At 46.6% G+C, this 16,961-nt stretch overlaps 1 protein-coding gene across 1 annotated transcript in view; it reads right to left on the bottom strand.

Moving 5' to 3' along the window:
• The window catches only part of Naa15-16 (N-alpha-acetyltransferase 15/16), a 99,423-nt gene extending 82,562 nt beyond the window's left edge, over positions 1-16,861 (bottom strand). Inside the window, exons 1-12 of the mRNA XM_089566770.1 lie at positions 16,702-16,861; positions 16,263-16,347; positions 15,741-15,845; positions 13,941-14,029; positions 11,996-12,064; positions 11,668-11,802; positions 10,897-11,044; positions 6,911-7,030; positions 5,969-6,064; positions 5,704-5,810; positions 4,685-4,757; positions 4,407-4,582 (exon numbers count right to left, since the gene is read on the bottom strand). Of these exons, the coding sequence (XP_089422896.1) occupies positions 4,407-4,582; positions 4,685-4,757; positions 5,704-5,810; positions 5,969-6,064; positions 6,911-7,030; positions 10,897-11,044; positions 11,668-11,802; positions 11,996-12,064; positions 13,941-14,029; positions 15,741-15,845; positions 16,263-16,347; positions 16,702-16,758 (1,260 nt within the window). The 5' untranslated portion in view covers positions 16,759-16,861. The remainder of the gene's footprint in view (positions 1-4,406; positions 4,583-4,684; positions 4,758-5,703; positions 5,811-5,968; positions 6,065-6,910; positions 7,031-10,896; positions 11,045-11,667; positions 11,803-11,995; positions 12,065-13,940; positions 14,030-15,740; positions 15,846-16,262; positions 16,348-16,701) is intronic.
• Positions 16,862-16,961: the final 100 nt, after the last annotated feature.

The raw sequence follows: 16,961 nt of genomic DNA, 5'->3' as shown, positions 1-16,961 counted from the left end.
ACAGCAATTTAAACTAGTCTACAAGACAGTGCACACACATGAGCTATTGCAAACTGAATTTGACTGCGTAAGCAGATTGGAATCTATGCGCTTTTTCATTTACCACAGCAGTTATATTGGTGAACTCTGCACAACCTTGAGTGAAATTAAAATGAAGAGGTGACATTCGAAAGAGTGCTTTAAATATGCACTTTGAGAGCTGTCATTTAAATGAATGCCCAGATGCTGGCATTTTTTAGGCAATGAATTGACGGCTACATGAACCATAAAACGTTGCTAAAAAGGCTCATATGCATGAGGTTCTAAGCCTGACATTAAAAAAAACCTTTTAGCCTCTCAACCCCCTAGCGGATTTGGACAAGCAAGGCTCGTCAGAAGTTGACTGTCATTCCTGGGTGACGGCTAGCTGGGGAGCCCAGCAAGTCATGTATTTTCTGGTACACTGTGTGCGGTTTAAAGGGACACTGAGGAGAAATTGAAGTTGGCTTGTGTCGACAGAATACCAGCTCCTGATTACAAAAACGCCACTCATACTGACAACAAAGCTCTTGTAACGTAGAAAAGAGCAAGAACCAAAATACGGGTATCGCCGCCACAGGCCAAACTCGCAAGCACAAGCGTGATGAGATCATAGGACAAAACAGTGTAGCTAGAACGAATGGTTCTAGCAACACCAGGAGCCGAGAAACCATGAATCACTGAGGCGCAGCCAATGCATGCGCAAATCTCCTTGACGTCGCCAGATGGCGCTACGTGCCCGGCAGCTACGCGCGCTCCTGAAGCATCGGGACAAATCAGCGCCTGTTTTCCGGCGGTAGGCGGGCTCCCGGTATTCCGCTAGCGGTAACAAGGTACAGTCGCCGACTGATTTTTCGGACTCCAAAAATTCGGACATGCTCGATTATTCAGACTGCTTCGTGGCACCGCCACTCTCCCCATAGACCGTAATGTATAACAACTGCCGAAAGTTCGGACATCTTGCAGCCTCTCGTTTGATTTTTCGGACACTCCTTGAGCCAACTCGACCGGCAGCACTTGCCGCACCGACGCTCACCGACGCGCGGTTCACTTCGCTCAACGCCATTTTTGTTTTGAACTGAGCCTCCTTGCTGCCCCGCGAGGTGGCGCTACTGCAAATTCCCGCTCATCATCATCGTTTCCGCGTGGTTCGGTAGCGCGCCGCATGGTGGCGCGCCACACCAGTTCCGGCCGCAGCTTAGTAAGCCATCTCAAGGCAATCCAGGAGCCGCTTTGTTTGTTTATCCGGCAGCAAGCCCGCGAGAGCGCCGTGGTAGCATGACGCAGCGCTGGAGATGCGATATTAGCCTGGGGCGGCTTACAGCCGGCGTTTTGTCATCGAAAGGGGTCTGTTGAACCCCGAGTAGCAGTATCAAGATGTTTCGTTGAAGCGCGCGTGAGCATTGACTTATGCAACACCAGGCCGGCGGCAGCAAGCCCGCGAGAGCGCCGTGGTAGCACGCAGCGGTGCAGATGCGATGAGGCCCGACGGCTCTCGAAACGATGTGGGGGAGGAGGCAAGTAGAGGAGGTGGTGAAAGAAGGAACGGAGAAGAGGAGGAGGAGGAGAGGCGGCGTTGGGCGAGGAGACATATGCAACGCCAGCCCGGGATCAGCCAGTGCATGTAAGCTCGTTAATTCGGAAAATCGGATAATTCGACGCGCGCGCGAGGTCCCTACAATTATACATAGGAGTCTATGGGGCGAAACTCTCGTTAATTCGAACAAATTTTGACGTGCGTCGGTTAATTCGACTTCACTCCGCAGCCCGCCAAGCCGGTTTGCCGAGAGCAAAAAGAAAAAAACACTGCCATGAGCGGCGCTACTGTACTGCTGATAGGCCATCCGTATGGTCATATTATCATCCATCCATCCGAGGAAGCGAGTTAGCGGCGGCCGAAGCGGCTGGCGTCTTTTTTTCTTGTGCTTTGTTGTGTCGCAGCAGTCGCTACGATCGCGGTTATTTACGGCGCCTTTTTTGGTAAATGCGCGCTTTGTCAGCGTGTTTACTGCGCTGCTTGTTGTTGCTGTTTTGTTGCGACTGAGAGAAGGGTGAAAGGAAATTGCAAGGGATTGCCTACTGGCTCAGCCGAGCCACCACCGCTGCCATGTGCAGATAGAGGAGAGTTAAAAGATCAGAGGAAAGATAAAGAGAAAAGATAAGACGCGCGTACAACGCCGTCCCCGCGGCCGCTGGCTGAAAAAACAGATAAGCGGGGAGCCGCGCTCTCTTCACCTCCTCCCCACCTCCTCCCCGCGCTGCTTTCGGGTGGGCGCCTCGCCTTTGTGTCCTGTCAGCTGACCGAGGATGAAATAATTAAAGTGACAGGCGCTGACAACGACGACGATTTACGATTGTGAGCAGTTGTCCCAAATGCCGAAGTGCACGGTGAAAGAAGCCGCAGAAGCCTTGTCCGTGCGGGAGGACTTCTGTGAACAAATCCCTGACGGCGCGTGTGCCGCGGAGCACCTGGCAGCTGTAGAGCTATCGTAGTCGCTCAAATTCGCTCGAAAAAGCAGACGGTGATTACAGATTTCCTTGCCAAATAAAGGTATACGTCCTGTTGCGGCAAACATTGTTTTTTGTTGTTCATTCGATAATTCGACAATTTTTCGCGGTCCCGTCAGTGTCGAATTAACGAGTTTTTACTGTAAATAAACGATTTTTTTCTCTTTTTTTTCTGAATTTGTTTTTTCGGACACCTGTTTATTCGGACATTTCCGCGGTCCCCGTGAGGTCCGAATAAACAGTCGGCGACTGTACACGATATGCTAAAGGCGTCTATTTGCGAGAACTTCGTTGACGACTTCGAGAATGAGATCCATTGTAACGCTGGCAAAACGCCAGTGCAAACGTAGTAATCGAAGCGACTGTAGCGACGGCCGCAATAGCCGATAGATGCCTTCAATGTGCGGCCGGCGGTAGCTTTCTTTTCGGCTGCTGCTAGGCCGCACTGCTGGCTGCCAGAAATCACGGAGTCTGCGCTATGTCATGCGCACGTCATGTTTCACGTCTCTTAGTCCTGTGTCGTCATAGGAGAATCCCAAGTTTGAATCAGAGCGGCGGGAAAAACTTTTTCAACTTCGAATCCAAATTTCTTAGAAATAAATGCACTTTCGCTGCCGGCCAAGTGGCAACAAAGCCATGACATGCCGAACTATCGGATTTTACTATAAAAAAAATATTAATAGTGCTCTCCTCAGTGTCCCTTTAAGGCGAGAAGGACTTGTCCAAAGATTTTTTTGGTTTGCTAACAGACGGCAGCACAGGTACTAAAAGAGTATTTTTTGTATCATTTCCAAAAAAAAAAAAAGTCCATTACAGCAATTATGTGGCATCAAAAATGGACATTGAACTAGCACACTAGAGTAGAATCTCACAAGGTCTCAATCAGAAATTCATGTAATCCAAACAGAGCAAAATCTGCTTGCAGCTGATGGGACTTATTTCTGGGTGCAAAACACCGCTCACTGCTTTCAGTGCATATCGTGTGACTGGTGACCGCGATGTTGACAATGTGCAGCAGCTCTTAGCGATTAACGGTATGGTCGTGGCTTGCAAGTTCATATCATCCACAATAAAGCGGGAGCGTTCGTAACAGCCTAAATTCTGCATATTGTACACAATGCACTCTGGCCGAGGAATTTAATGAATTCATATCATTGTGGAATTTGCCTAAGCCATGATCCTATCATCAAGATTATATAATCCTTCCACTAACCTTAAAAGTTTCCCGAAGAGCACTAACAGGGTCAGACTTGTGAAGACAGAATCCCAAAAAGCAGATGCTCATATGTGTTGCTTCTGTTTACTCTTCAGCAGCATTTACAGTCTTTGCCAAAAGTAACCAGGCTGTGCCATTTGTTTCTTATCCACGTAGTGGAGCACTTATGGCACTCCTTAGGATCTAAATCTGGGTACAGTAACGAGAACACTTGTCCTTGCCTCTCGAGACCTTCTTGTGCCGAGCGGTGCTTTGAGGGCTTCACTACACGACTGAGAAGCAAACCCCATTGCCTGGTTACTTGTTATCTCTTCTGCGTCAACAATGCCATGTCTGCAAAGGCTACAACATGGGTTCTCAAACTGGATTCTACGAAACTCTCAGGTTCGTTTAGAGCGTTTCTTGGGTCCGCTCGAGCACCTAAATCCATACGTGCCTCAGCCCCAAGCCCTCTCTCTTTTACCCACCTTTCTTGGGATTCATCATACAGTAACTGCTTCCTGGTAAACTTTCACCATGAAGCTGGTCATTGCTGACTGAATTTGCGTATCGTCTAAGAAACCAAGCACCTATGTTTAGCACGCATGTTAGGCAGGAAAGAAGGAAAGCCCTCCCAAGGCTAAAAAAAAAGGCTCAAGTGTTTTGCACTAAAAAATGTACCCACCTTGTATATCCTAGCCTTTGCCACAAACAGCTCGATGAGTGTCGGCGTGTGCTCGATGGCGGCATTGATTAGGTCTAAAGCTTTGGCCGTGCAGCCCAGGTAATCGTAGTGCTGTGCTGCGTAGTAGTAAGTCCACAACAGCGCCGTCGCTGGCTCCTTCTCCTCCGAGTCCTTTTCTGCAAAGTGTAACATCCCAACCATTGCAGTTTACTCAGTCCATACCTAAACCAGGAAGAAGCAGCAGAGGAATACCGAGCAAGTTACGTCGGCATACTTGCCTTTTTCTGAAAAAACCTCGTACTTCTTTAACGAACTAATATAACCCGTCAGCAACTGCTCAATGATTTTTACCTGAAAAAAAGAAAAGGAGATAAAATGCCTCATCAATAAAAAAAAAACTGCTGACACCAAATTATGCTACCATAAGGAATGTTTTCAATGCACACCCTATATGGATTGTGCCAGCAGGAACATAAATGCAGAACAAACTCTATTTCAAGCAGCCAGCAAAAGAAGAGGTTTCTAAAAATGTCACTAACTTCCTCAATGACATATCTGTACACAATCTTAAAGGTGCACTGAAGAGGATTCTGAACTCGTCTTTTTGCCGCGGGAACTCTATCCACACGTTCCTAGCATTCTTAGAAACAGTGACTTATTGCCCTGTGTGGCCGATTTCCCCAATTAAAACGAATTAACGTCGGGCTACCGCCTTTTTTTTTAAATTCTGCCTCGTACGGTGGGCGGAGCCGACCAACACGTGGAGCGCTTTCACCCAGTCCTGTGGAGGCTTTCCTTTGCTTTATTTTGTTTTTTAGGTTTCCATGAATAAATAGTTTCATTCGCAGATAATATAGCCGCAAAATAAACCCGAAGAAATAAAAATACGCGCGGACTATTTGCTACTACGGACTACTACGTATTACTCCGCCGATGGCAGAGCGGCAAGCCGCCACGGGACTGGGTGAAAGGCGCCCCACGCGTTGGTCGACTCCGCCCACCGTACGAGGCAGAATTAAAAAAAAAGAGGCGGGAGCCGGACGTTAATTCGATTTAATTGGGGAAATCGGCCACGCAGGGCAGTAAATCGCAGTTTCTAAGAAAGCTCGGAACGTGTAGATCGAGTTCCCGCGGCAAAAAGCCAAGTTCAGATTCCTCTTCAGTGCACCTTTAATGCAACCTTTCAAATAAAATGCCAAGCGCAAAACTGCACGCTTCGTATCTTTAGCGGCTGCCGTTCAAAAAACAGGAAACCTGGTTCAAGTGCAAGCTAATAAAATACACCCAAATACTCAACTCTTTCAGGGCTTGTGTAGAGAGGCCGAAGGTCTACAAAAAGGGGTGGTACACCTTTGTGAAGTGCCTTCCGCATGTACTTGTCCACTAGTGTTCGAAACTGTTCACCTGCAACACATCCAGATAAACCTTGCTATGAAGGGGTGCGTTCCTGACTCAAAAATTCTGACCCAAAAAGAGAGAAACCCAATGAGTTCACAGCACAGAACGCTAACCACCATAACCACTCCTTCCCCTGCTCCAATGTACAGATGACGTGAGCTCACCTGTGGCAAAATTGAGTGGTAATCTTCGAGGTGTTTGTGAGCGAGGAAACTTCTCTTGGCATTCTTCAAACAACTTGAGTTCGTCTTCAACACCCTCTGCGCAAAACAAAACGTGGCTTTTAAAAAGCTGCTCTACTCCACACAAGAAGTGACTGTTGTCACATTGACTTCTTTTCCCTGAAGAAGTGATTAGGTGTTCAGTCATAAGAACTGGAGTCATGCATGTAGACTATGCCGACATACAATTCCGCGCGCATGACTTGCAACAAAACATACCATTGGAACTTCCTTCACAAAGCAAATGAAACCAAGAGCTGCTGAAATATCTACTCCAATAGATCCCAAATGATAGGGGAGAGCTTTCTACAGTGAGGATCATAACACAGTTGACTCCTAAAGAGTAAAAATTTCACTGCAGTTGCGACTAGAATATGAGGCATGCTTCAGCATTGGTACCATTCTCCCGTGCTCTGTAGAGAAGATACAAAAGAATTCTGAGCTCGCACGTGAGGGCACCAGCAGCACTGGCTAGCAAACGTAAAAAGCACCTCGTAATTTTCGCTAAGCAGCAAGGAGAGTATGAACACTGAAGCATGCTCCGTATTATTACGGCCACACCTATACATTACAAAAACATCAACAAGGGTTACCCAAAACCTTGCCACAACATGGCTGAAACAACAAATGCACAAGAAAAAAGCTACAAAAAAAAAAACTGGGATGCCGTGAGAGTTAAAAACATGCTAGTGTACTTTGATTCAACAAAGTAATGGCTCAAGCCTGCCACTCCAAAAAAACATGAAAACTTGCACTGCAAAAAATACCTAGGAAGAGAATAAAAAAAAGAGCTACAAGACAAAGAAGCTTGAAGTGCAGCAACAGAAATGACAAGTTGGCCAAGCCAGGAGCTCAAAAAGCTTGAGCCAGGAGAATATGACTCACGTTGCCGCAACGCATTCAGCAGGCCGTGGTAGTACTCATGGTTCTCGGGATTTCTGTTGAGCAGCTCCCTGTATATCGACTCTGCTGCCGGAAACTGACCGACCTGCATCAGCAGGTTTGCTGAATAAGACGCCGAGAGAAAACGGCATTAAAACAAGACTGCTCTCACAGGGCTCCTCAAACAACGGCTCACAGCTTCTGCATACCAATCTGTCACAACCCAAGACAGCCATTAACGGAACTCACCTAAAAATGAAAGTGAAAAAAAAAATAATCGAGGAGGAGAGAAGGCATCAAGATGTCTGCTTTGTTCCTGGTACTTATCAATGCAGAGGTACCATGGGTATAAACAAAACAAGAGGAGGAGAGAAGGCATCAAGATGTCTGCTTTGTTCCTGGTACTTATCAATGCAGAGGTACCATGGGTATAAACAAAACAAGAGGAGGAGAGAAGGCATCAAGATGTCTGCTTTGTTCCTGGTACTTATCAATGCAGAGGTACCAAGGGTATAAACAAAACAAGAGAAGGAGAGAAGGCATCAAGATGTCTGCTTTGTTCCTGGTACTTATCAATGCAGAGGTACCATGGGTGTAAACACAACAAGAACCCACACTTTCTCAGCACACCCGAGATCTTTACAAAAATGGCAGCTTGAGCCCCAGTGCTCTAGTTCTTTCATGGAGAACACGCTAAACTGCTTAATGTGCAAATGCAGCAGCAGCCACGGCTGCTGTAATCATTCTTCCAGGCCAGGTCACAAGCAATTTTCCTTTGATGCCCAGCAAATTTTCCGGAAAAGTTTCCGCAAGTCCGAAGATCGAGAGATTGCTCCACATCACGGTGATAGACCAACATGCCACAAGGGCATCACGTCATGACACACAACGGTACACAGTTATGGGCAAGGCAAACAAGCCACCTCACAGGAGCAGACAGGCTGCTGTGCTGTGCTGCTGTACTCTCTACTCTCTCAACATCACACAAGAGCGCAAAAAGAAAAAAGAAAACAGTTTGACAGCATATCATGTGCACTGTGAAATTAGAATGCGGTGGTCATGTGCACTGCATGACTACAAAGATACTGGTGGAGCACAGGAGAAGAAAAAGCTTGTGCTTGCAAGCACGCAGGAGAAGACAATGAAGTAGTGCATGCCAATGCTAGGTGGCTCGTTTGTGCCCACGCGACAGCTTGTTGTGCTAACTGGTCACCCGCTCATTACCAGCAGCAAAGCATGATCGCAGAAAATTTAGAGACTTCATTTCTGGGTGGCACAGTATCATCTAAAGCCAGGAGTTATCTTTCAGGCCCCGCTTCAGTGCCCAGTTCTAGCTTTTCTTGAGACATGATGAAATTCAACAACAGATGCCCTGAAGCATGCGACCGTGTTACGATTCTTCCAAAATTAGAACAGCCTTAAAGGGGCTCTAAAAGGGACTCTTAAAAAGATGCAGTGTTCCTGGGATGTTAACGGATGCCACTTCCCCAATATCTTCCAGCAAGAATTTTTTTTAAATACGTTAAGTAGAAGCCGAGTTATTTGTGTTCAAAATTTGAACTTCAAAGTGTTCACACCTTTCCCTCTCCTCTTGTCACTTTTCGCACACTCAAAGCTCAGTGCTCCTTGTGAAGGAATTATTCCTTAAGGGGGGGGGGAAGCTTCACGACCGGCCAGAGCTACGCCGCCGACTGGCTGTAGCCATGGTAGCTCGTGACGCCTGAAAGAATCTAACCAATGACCATCTCTAAACAGAATTACGCAGGAGTGTGCGATGGAGGAGGAAGCTAGCAGGAAAAAGTCGCCAGAAAGGACTCGCCAACTTTATCGCGCAATTGTGATGCTTCTCTGCTGCATGCAGAAGTATGTCATTTAGCTCAGGTGTTCATGATGAGAGAATGTAGTGATTGAGCGAGTTTATGTACTCTCCTCAAAAGGTGTCTCAGTGAGACTTAAAAAAAAGGGGGGGGGCTCCATGATAGGTATCTCACGGGGTCACAAATTATTCGTATCACCCAAAATGATTGAAATTCCTACGCAGAAGCATGGGATATGCATTCATGCGAGGGTTCGCCCCACAGTGGGCGGCAGCCTTCCTGCCATTCACCAGTCCACCTGACCGCCTGCCCACCACCGCCCACCTCTCGATTACCCCTTGGCGGAGACTGAAGGTCTCAAGTCTGCTAATACTGCTGACAGAAATCACTACGACTTTATTACGGAATGCAGGAAAGTATTTAAGCAGGCCCCTTTATTACACACGCCAATGCTATTCTAGTAGACTTGCCAATGCTGCGCCTGTAGCAGTAGACTGTTAAGACTTCTCAGCTCTGAAACTTGCCAAGACAATTGAGAAATTACCTCAAAAAGAAGTCACTGGACTGCCTCGTTCATATTGCATGTGAGGTGCCTAACAACAACAGCTACACATATGATATGGTAGGGTAAAAGTGGGCCAAGCGGAAGGATTGGTGATATGAAGTGTAATTAGTAGGCCCGGAATGCAGAAATAAACAAACTCTCTTGCACAGTGTAACTGCGTTAGAATGTCCGTTGTTATGAAACTGTATACCCTTAACCTCTCCCCCGTCTTAAAATTTCCACCTTTCAAAAATTTCTAGGGAAAACTCTGACTCCCGCAAATCTGATTACCACCGACAGAATTTATTTTCACCCATGTGGGAACCACTCGGTACTCACGGTACATACTGCATGACTGACAATCATAATAATGGCAATGTGCATTGCTTGCGGTGCACACCGCATGGAAGACGATCAAGGCATTGACGATGTGCGGGCAGAGATTAATGTTCAAGGGTGCGGTCACGCCTCGTGCGCTCGTATCATCCGCCGTTTGTGCCGTCTGTGATCCTTCCATCACAAACCGCGTATTCGGCTACACAAGCCTTTGAAAAGGCATCTGTGCTGTTATGTCTTAATAAGAGATCTGTCCCCTATGAAAAAGCTCCATAACAACAGTCTTCTGCAGCAACCCTGATTGTGTCTACTAAAGAGCAAGGGTCTCCGCCTTCCCTCATTGATTTGCAATTAGACCCTTCTTTTGTGTGCCAATTACAATCTCCCAGATTTCTTTATCTGCCACCTAACTTTCTGCCCTTCCCGGCAACCATTCCTATTCCTTTCGAACCCACTGTAACAGCCCGAAGGTTATCTGTTTTCCGCATTACATGCCCTGCCCCGAAATTAATTTCCTCCTCTTCATTTGCACATCACGCATCTGGATTTAAATGCACCTTAGCAAGAGAAACATTAGCCAATGGCCCCACGTGAGTGTGAACAGTTGCTTGAGGAATCCAAGTGTGAACGTAAATTAAAGCAGTTTAACCCAAAATCAAACCAATGTTGCACACGCCGAGTAGAGCACAAGATTTTACAGCATCAGTCACCTACAACAGAGTATACTGTCAAGTCTTGTTGAGACAGCAAGAACTTAAATAGAATGCCACAAGAGTGACACAAATGGTTTCCACGAACGTAGTTGCAAGTCTTTTGCCTGGCACAACAATTAGCTAGTTTGAAATGACATCCCGGGGCTAGATAAGACAAGTCTGCTGCTACATGGTAGAGAAAAAGAATTGCCTGCATGCAACATGGGGGAATGAACAGCATCAACCTTTCCCTTCAACATGTAATCACAACTGCCCTGAACAAAACAACTGGGAGTGGTTTAGCTCCGGTTAAACCTGGAGGATTGCGAAAGCAACGAGGAGAGAGAGAGAGGCGATGGAGAGCGCGCAGCAGTGGCAGCGTCCGCGGCACGCTAGCTATGCGCCACTACTGCGCATGTGCAACTGGCTAGCGGGGCAGCGACACCTGTGGGTCACCCGCGCAGCGACGGCGGCGCGCCAACCACTGCGCCTCGCGCATGTGCAGTTTGGCCTTTCCCCGGCTCCGCGAAATGGCTCGGCGAAACAAAAAATGATATTTATGATGCTTCAGAAAGCGGCTACAAATTCACAGACACCCACCTCTCGTTTCAAGAACCGAGAGCTTGTCACAGATCTGCTCCTCATTGCGCTGGAGGTGACAGAGTGCCTCGTCCAATTCTCCAGCTTCCCGCATCACCATGTTCTGGTACAACAAGAGCTCACTGTGTTCGTAGTCGTAGCCCCGCTTCTGCAACAGGGAGTGACAAGCAACAGTTCCATGTGTTACAGGCAAAAACACAGTGTCTCCGACACACTCGTCCCATAAATGGCAACGTGCCCCAAGTGAGAGGCGTGATTCTAATACCCACCCCAGTGACTAAGAGGTTATGGCGCTCGTCTACTAAGCTGGAGTACCCGGGTTCGAACCCAGCCACGGCAGCAGGGTTTCAATGGAGGCGAAACGCAAAAGGCGCCCGTGTGCTGTGCGATGTCAGTGCAAGTTAAAGATCTCCAGGTGGTTGAATTTATTCCGGAGGCCTCCACCAAGGCACCTCTTTCCTACTTTAACATCCTCCTCCTCTTATGGTGCGGTTCAGGTGTCCACCGGGATATCTGAGTAAGTTACTGTGCCATATCCATTCCACAAAAACCAATTTTCATTTCATTTCACAATTTACCTGTGTAGCTACAGCAATACATTATGCACCATGCAGCACTGTCAAGGGCCAATTCTCAATGCAACAGTCACCAATTAAAAAATTACAGCAAAACCATTTGGACAGTAAAAACGAGTGCTACAAAAGTCACCCTTGCAAGTTAAAACTTGCGCAGGAGAAAAGTTACTCAACGAATACACAAAAGCCTGCCTACCGTCTGGGTTTTCCTAAACTCTTCCAATATTTTGAGTGCCATGTCGTAGTCCTTAAGCAGGTGATAGGACATCGAGAATCCAATCCATGATGCCCTTTGTGTCGGCCGCAGCATGAACAATTGGTACCTAGTATCCTGGAAGCATAACCAAAACCACTTTACCTACACCGAAACGATGAAGAAAGGAAAATGAAATAGCAGCAGCCTTGCATGAGGCATTCACTTAAGTTGTTAAAAACACAAAATGCAAGCAGTCCCATTATCAGTACGTTGAAAGCACTTGACACTGTATGGCTCATCCATCAGCCATGACGGAACAACTGCTTACCCTATATCCTTCCAAATCACGCATCTGGATCTGAAGCAGTGACAGGTCTCGAAGAATCTGTATATTATCCTGCAAACAGCACAATAAAATAAAAGAAGAGGAAGAGGAGGGTCAAAGCAAGTAATTAGGCAGGATTAACAGATTGCAGGCAGCTGTATACATATTCGCCCCTCCTTGTATACCCACCTAGGAGTCTCATGGGACTCAGCTGAGGACTAACTAAAGTTTGCCCGTATAGATAGATCACCACGCTCTAACAACAAAGACAGTACTTTACCTAAAAGTCCAACTTCCATAAGCCACACAATGTCAAACGAAATTCAGGCATTGCCACCACTAGCGGCCGTCAAAAGCTAACTGTGGTGAATCAGGACAGTTTTTTCTAGCAGATCACCACAGCTTTTCAAACTTTAAGACAGCAATCACAGTGTCCTCTTTCGGCTTGACGTCCCAAGTTTGAATTCAGTGGCAGGGAAATTTTTCAAGTCTAATTCTCTCAGCAATGCACCTTCGCTACCACATAAACACTAACATAGACAGAGAGAGCCACATGACCGATTTTTACTGAAACAAAAATTGGACGGAGTTGACCTTAAAGGTGCACTGAAGAGGAATCTGAACTTGTCTTTTTGCCGCGGGAACTCGATCTACACGTTCCTAGCATTCTTAGAAACTGCGACCTATTGCCCTGTATGGCCGATTTCCCAAATTAAATCGAATTAACGGCCGGCTCCCGCCCTTTTTTTTTTAATTCTGCCTCGTACGATGGGCGGAGTCGACCAACGCGTGGAGTGCCTTTCACCCAGTCCCGTGGCGGCTTGCCGCTCTGCCATCGGCGGAGTAATACGTAGTAGTCCGTAGTAGCAAATAGTCCGCGCGTATTTTTATTTCTGCGGGCTTATTTTGCGGCTATATTATCTGCGAATGAAACTATTTATTCATGGAAACCTAAAAAACAAAATAAAGCGAAAGCGAAGCCTCCACGGAGCTGGCTGAGAGGAACTTCACACGTTGGTCGACTCCGCCCATCGTACGAGGCAGAATTCAAAAAAAAGGGCGGGAGCCGGACGTTAATTCGATTTAATTAGGGAAATCGGCCATACAGGACAAGTTGCAGTTTCTAAGAATGCTAGGAACGTGTAGATCGAGTTCCCGCGGCAAAAAGACAAGTTCAGAATCCTCTTCAGTGCACCTTTAATGTCCCCTCAACTTCCAATTCCCACACTGAGAAGCTATAATGAAAGCGAGAAATAATGTAATGCCATTCTTCTTCTCAGTTTTATTTCATTCTCGTTACCAAGGCTTCTATGGGGTGCCAGGGAGGTTCCACTGTGGTCTATAGCCGGATACAGCTCAAGTCTGCAGCGAAGACCCGCCCACAATCGGGGTTGCCGAACACAATTCCTCCGTGACAAAAAGTATACAGTTGTTAAAGCTTTCCTTGTAACCGAAACAAGAAGCTAATCATAAGATGAAATTATACGCTCAAGAATTTTAATGCTCTGGCTTGTTTGGTACAGCTAAACACAAGAAAGCCGATTTTGTTCGTTGCTGTAGCTGGTCAGCGGAGTAACAGTGGAAGCTGTGGACCATGACCAGTGTTTGCAACTGTTGTTTTTTTAAGCTGTATCCTACTGTAATATTTTTTTCACCACTGCAAAATTATATTTATTCCCCAAACATGCAACATCAGGTCATCACTGCAAGCTACCTAACCACACACACTGTACAGCTCTGCTCCAAATGGATGCGACACATGCCAGTACACGCCCATCAGTATAGATGCTGAGCCCATGGCGCTCGGGCTTTCAAGACAACCGTTTACTGAGTGTGGCTAGCTAGCAACAAAGTCCCTAAAACTAAACGCTGCCTGTACAGGCAAGCCTGGTTAGTGAAGGCACTTGTACACATTGATTATGAGAAGTTGTGGCAGAATTGTGCTTACTTTGTCCCACTTGAGAGCATTTCTGTAGCACTTGATCGCTTCATCGTACTTGCGGTCTGACCGCTGTAGTAAGCCATATACATGCCAGCCTTTGGTAGAGCATCTCAGGTCAAGGAGAAATGAAGTGCCAGAGAGAAAGACACACATACCACACACACACACACACACAAAAAAAAAAAGTGCAAGCACCACATGCCTGCTCTACTTTGGTTGCATTCATCAAGTTCAAGTTCCATACTACTTAGAGAACCTAAAGAGCCATCAGGAGTACACTGTTAAGAATTTAAGAAGAGTACACTGTTAAGAATCACAGTGTACATGAGTACAATATAAGTGAACTGCTGCAGTTTAGGAGCAAATGCGCTGTGTTCTAGAGCACATCCCTACAGTTTTGGTTGGTTGGTTTATGGGGTTTAACGTCCCAAAGCGACTAAGGCTATGAGAGACGCCGTAGTGGAGGGCTCCGGAAATTTCGACCACCTGGGGTTCTTTAACGTGCACTGACATCGCACAGTACACGGGCCTCGAATTTCTCCTCCAAAGAAATTCAGCCGCCGCGGCCGGGATCGAACCCGCGTCTTTCGGGCCAGCAGCCGAGCACCATAGCCACTGAGCCACCGCGGCGCCCTACAGTTTTAAAAATGCATCTGTTGACTATGTTGAAAACATAACCACATGCATTGAAATAACACATTGATCCACCGATGCATAAACGATGACTTCCAGTGCACACACTAGTACACAAGTCACAGAATAAGCCATGCTGGGGCCCTGTGTGCCTGTTAATCTGCGAAGTAAAGAAATGGGCTCCAGAGATTTCTTGTCATGTTTACAGCGACATGACATCTAAACTGCCTGTAATGCTAATGCTGATCACAAACCACTAGAGCTATTTGCAATGGTACGAACTGCACGAGTGAGTTGCCTTGCTGGCTGCCGGCATACCACACCAAAGTGTGTCATCCAAAGTGCTCATTAAATTCTGCAAGTCAGTATAACAATAAAATGATGCAAGCAAAAAATGTTTGTTGAACAAAGCCATAAAATCAACTGCCCTTTCTTTGCTGAATTAGCTTGATTTATGAGGTGCAACGTCCCAAAGCGACTCGGGCTGAGGGATGCTGTAGTGCAGGGCTCCAGTAATTTCGCCCCCTGGAGCTTTTTAATGTGCACTGAAATTGCACAGCACAAGCTGCGGCCGGGATTGGGTCAGCAGCGGTGCACCATAACCACTGAGCCACTGCTACGGCTTAATTAGTAGAGACGGTTCCCCTGTAGCGCTAAATTAGAAAAGATGCCATAAGAAAAAAAAAGGAACTGGTGGCCTGAATGTAGCCGCAGCATTGTCACTGTTATCAGAAAGCTGAGTGCCAAGAATGATGCACAACTTCAGAGCAGAATAACACTCAGCTTTTAAAGGGCACTAATAGCAGGCTCATGCACATATAATCAAGAAACTATGAGCATTTAAGGCTTCTGCACAAAGGCACTGCCCCTGTGTTCAGTGTCAACAACTGCAGAAGAGAACACCGATGCCCTCCGACACCCCCCACCTGTAGCCAACAACCACCTGAACCCTCTCCGCTGTATTAACGTCTCTCTCCCGCTGCATTAACAAATGCAGCCCTCGCAATACAATGAATGGTGAAAATGGCATGCAGAAATTGTGCTATTAGCATGCTGCACTCACTGGCTAAAGTTGTCTCTTTAGAGTAAATACCCATTTCAGAGCATTCGAGATTCAGCAAGACTTCAGGCCCGCAATGAATTGATGTAGATCGTAGTGCAAAAAAAGGATACAGACATGGCTTTTAAGATCATTCCGAAGTCCCTTCCGAACGTATTCATATGCTTCATCTTTCCTCCCTAGGCAGTTCAGAGTCAGCCCCTTCATAGCCAACGTTTCTGCAGAAAAGAGGCACGGAGAAAAGAATTACTGCAATGATTCATGAAGCGATGAAGCGACTCACTCAACCTCAGCAGCTGCGAGTAGTAAGACAGCGTCGATAAATCGCCGAGAATAGTAACAGCGTTCTCGGCGCGATAGATAATGCTATTATATCTCTGTAATGCTTTTACTCTCCTTATGTTCACCTCAGTAAAAACTCCGCATGGCACGTACTACACCCGCAGAGAGTTCATAGTTGAAACACCCGCAACGCAAAGCCGATTTCCTACTCATTTAACTTTTTTCATATAATCATTATTAGGTCCAAAAATGACTACAAGAGACTGATACGCTGATCCACACAGGGGATCCCCACAAGGTCGATATTTTAACAACAATACGCGCCCTTGCTTTAAAAGGAATGCAACACCCACCTCCATGGTCGGCAAACTTCGGGTTGGTTAAAATCTGCTTTGCAAATTTCAACCCATTCTTGTACTGTTTGTGTTCGTAGCATTTCTGAAAGAGACAACGAGCGATTACACGGCCATTGTCGCAGCGGTTGCCCGGAACTACCAAAAAATCTGTTCGATTGTTTGAATTTTAGTTCGATCATAGCTATCGGATGACGCCGGTTGAGCGGAGACGCCGCCTTAAAATTTGAGCGACAGACAGCATGGTCACCTTGGACACAGCGCATAACTCCAGTAATTATTCAAACGCTTATGATTCCTGGCGCTAATATGAGGAGATAACGAGTAAAAAGAAAGAACCGCGCGGTTGAGAAGCCCTTTTCTGTACATCCGAGCCGTGCGAGTAGGCTTAGACTGTTGTTCAGGCGCGCGATGCTGGACAAAACGAGTCGATACTCACCAATATTCTTTTAAATAGGGCATTCTCTTTTGGTGGTAGCGGTTGGCTGGGAGACATCCCGGAGCCAAGGGTGGAAGCGGGGAATTTCACAAAAGACCCCTTCCGATAACACTCGTGTCAGAACCGCGTGGTAAAATGCGTGAATGGCGGACGCACGGCATTGCCATTGTATCCTCGAACCCTTTTTCGCAAAATAAAAATCCACAGTAATTTATTTGCACTGAATGATACTTCATTTTGGTTTTAAGCGATCTTACGTT

This window comes from Amblyomma mixtum, chromosome 1, assembly GCF_055824585.1.
Source record: "Amblyomma mixtum isolate Tamu chromosome 1, ASM5582458v1, whole genome shotgun sequence".
NCBI lineage: Eukaryota > Metazoa > Arthropoda > Arachnida > Ixodida > Ixodidae > Amblyomma > Amblyomma mixtum.
This window is presented reverse-complemented; position numbering and strand designations above follow the sequence as displayed.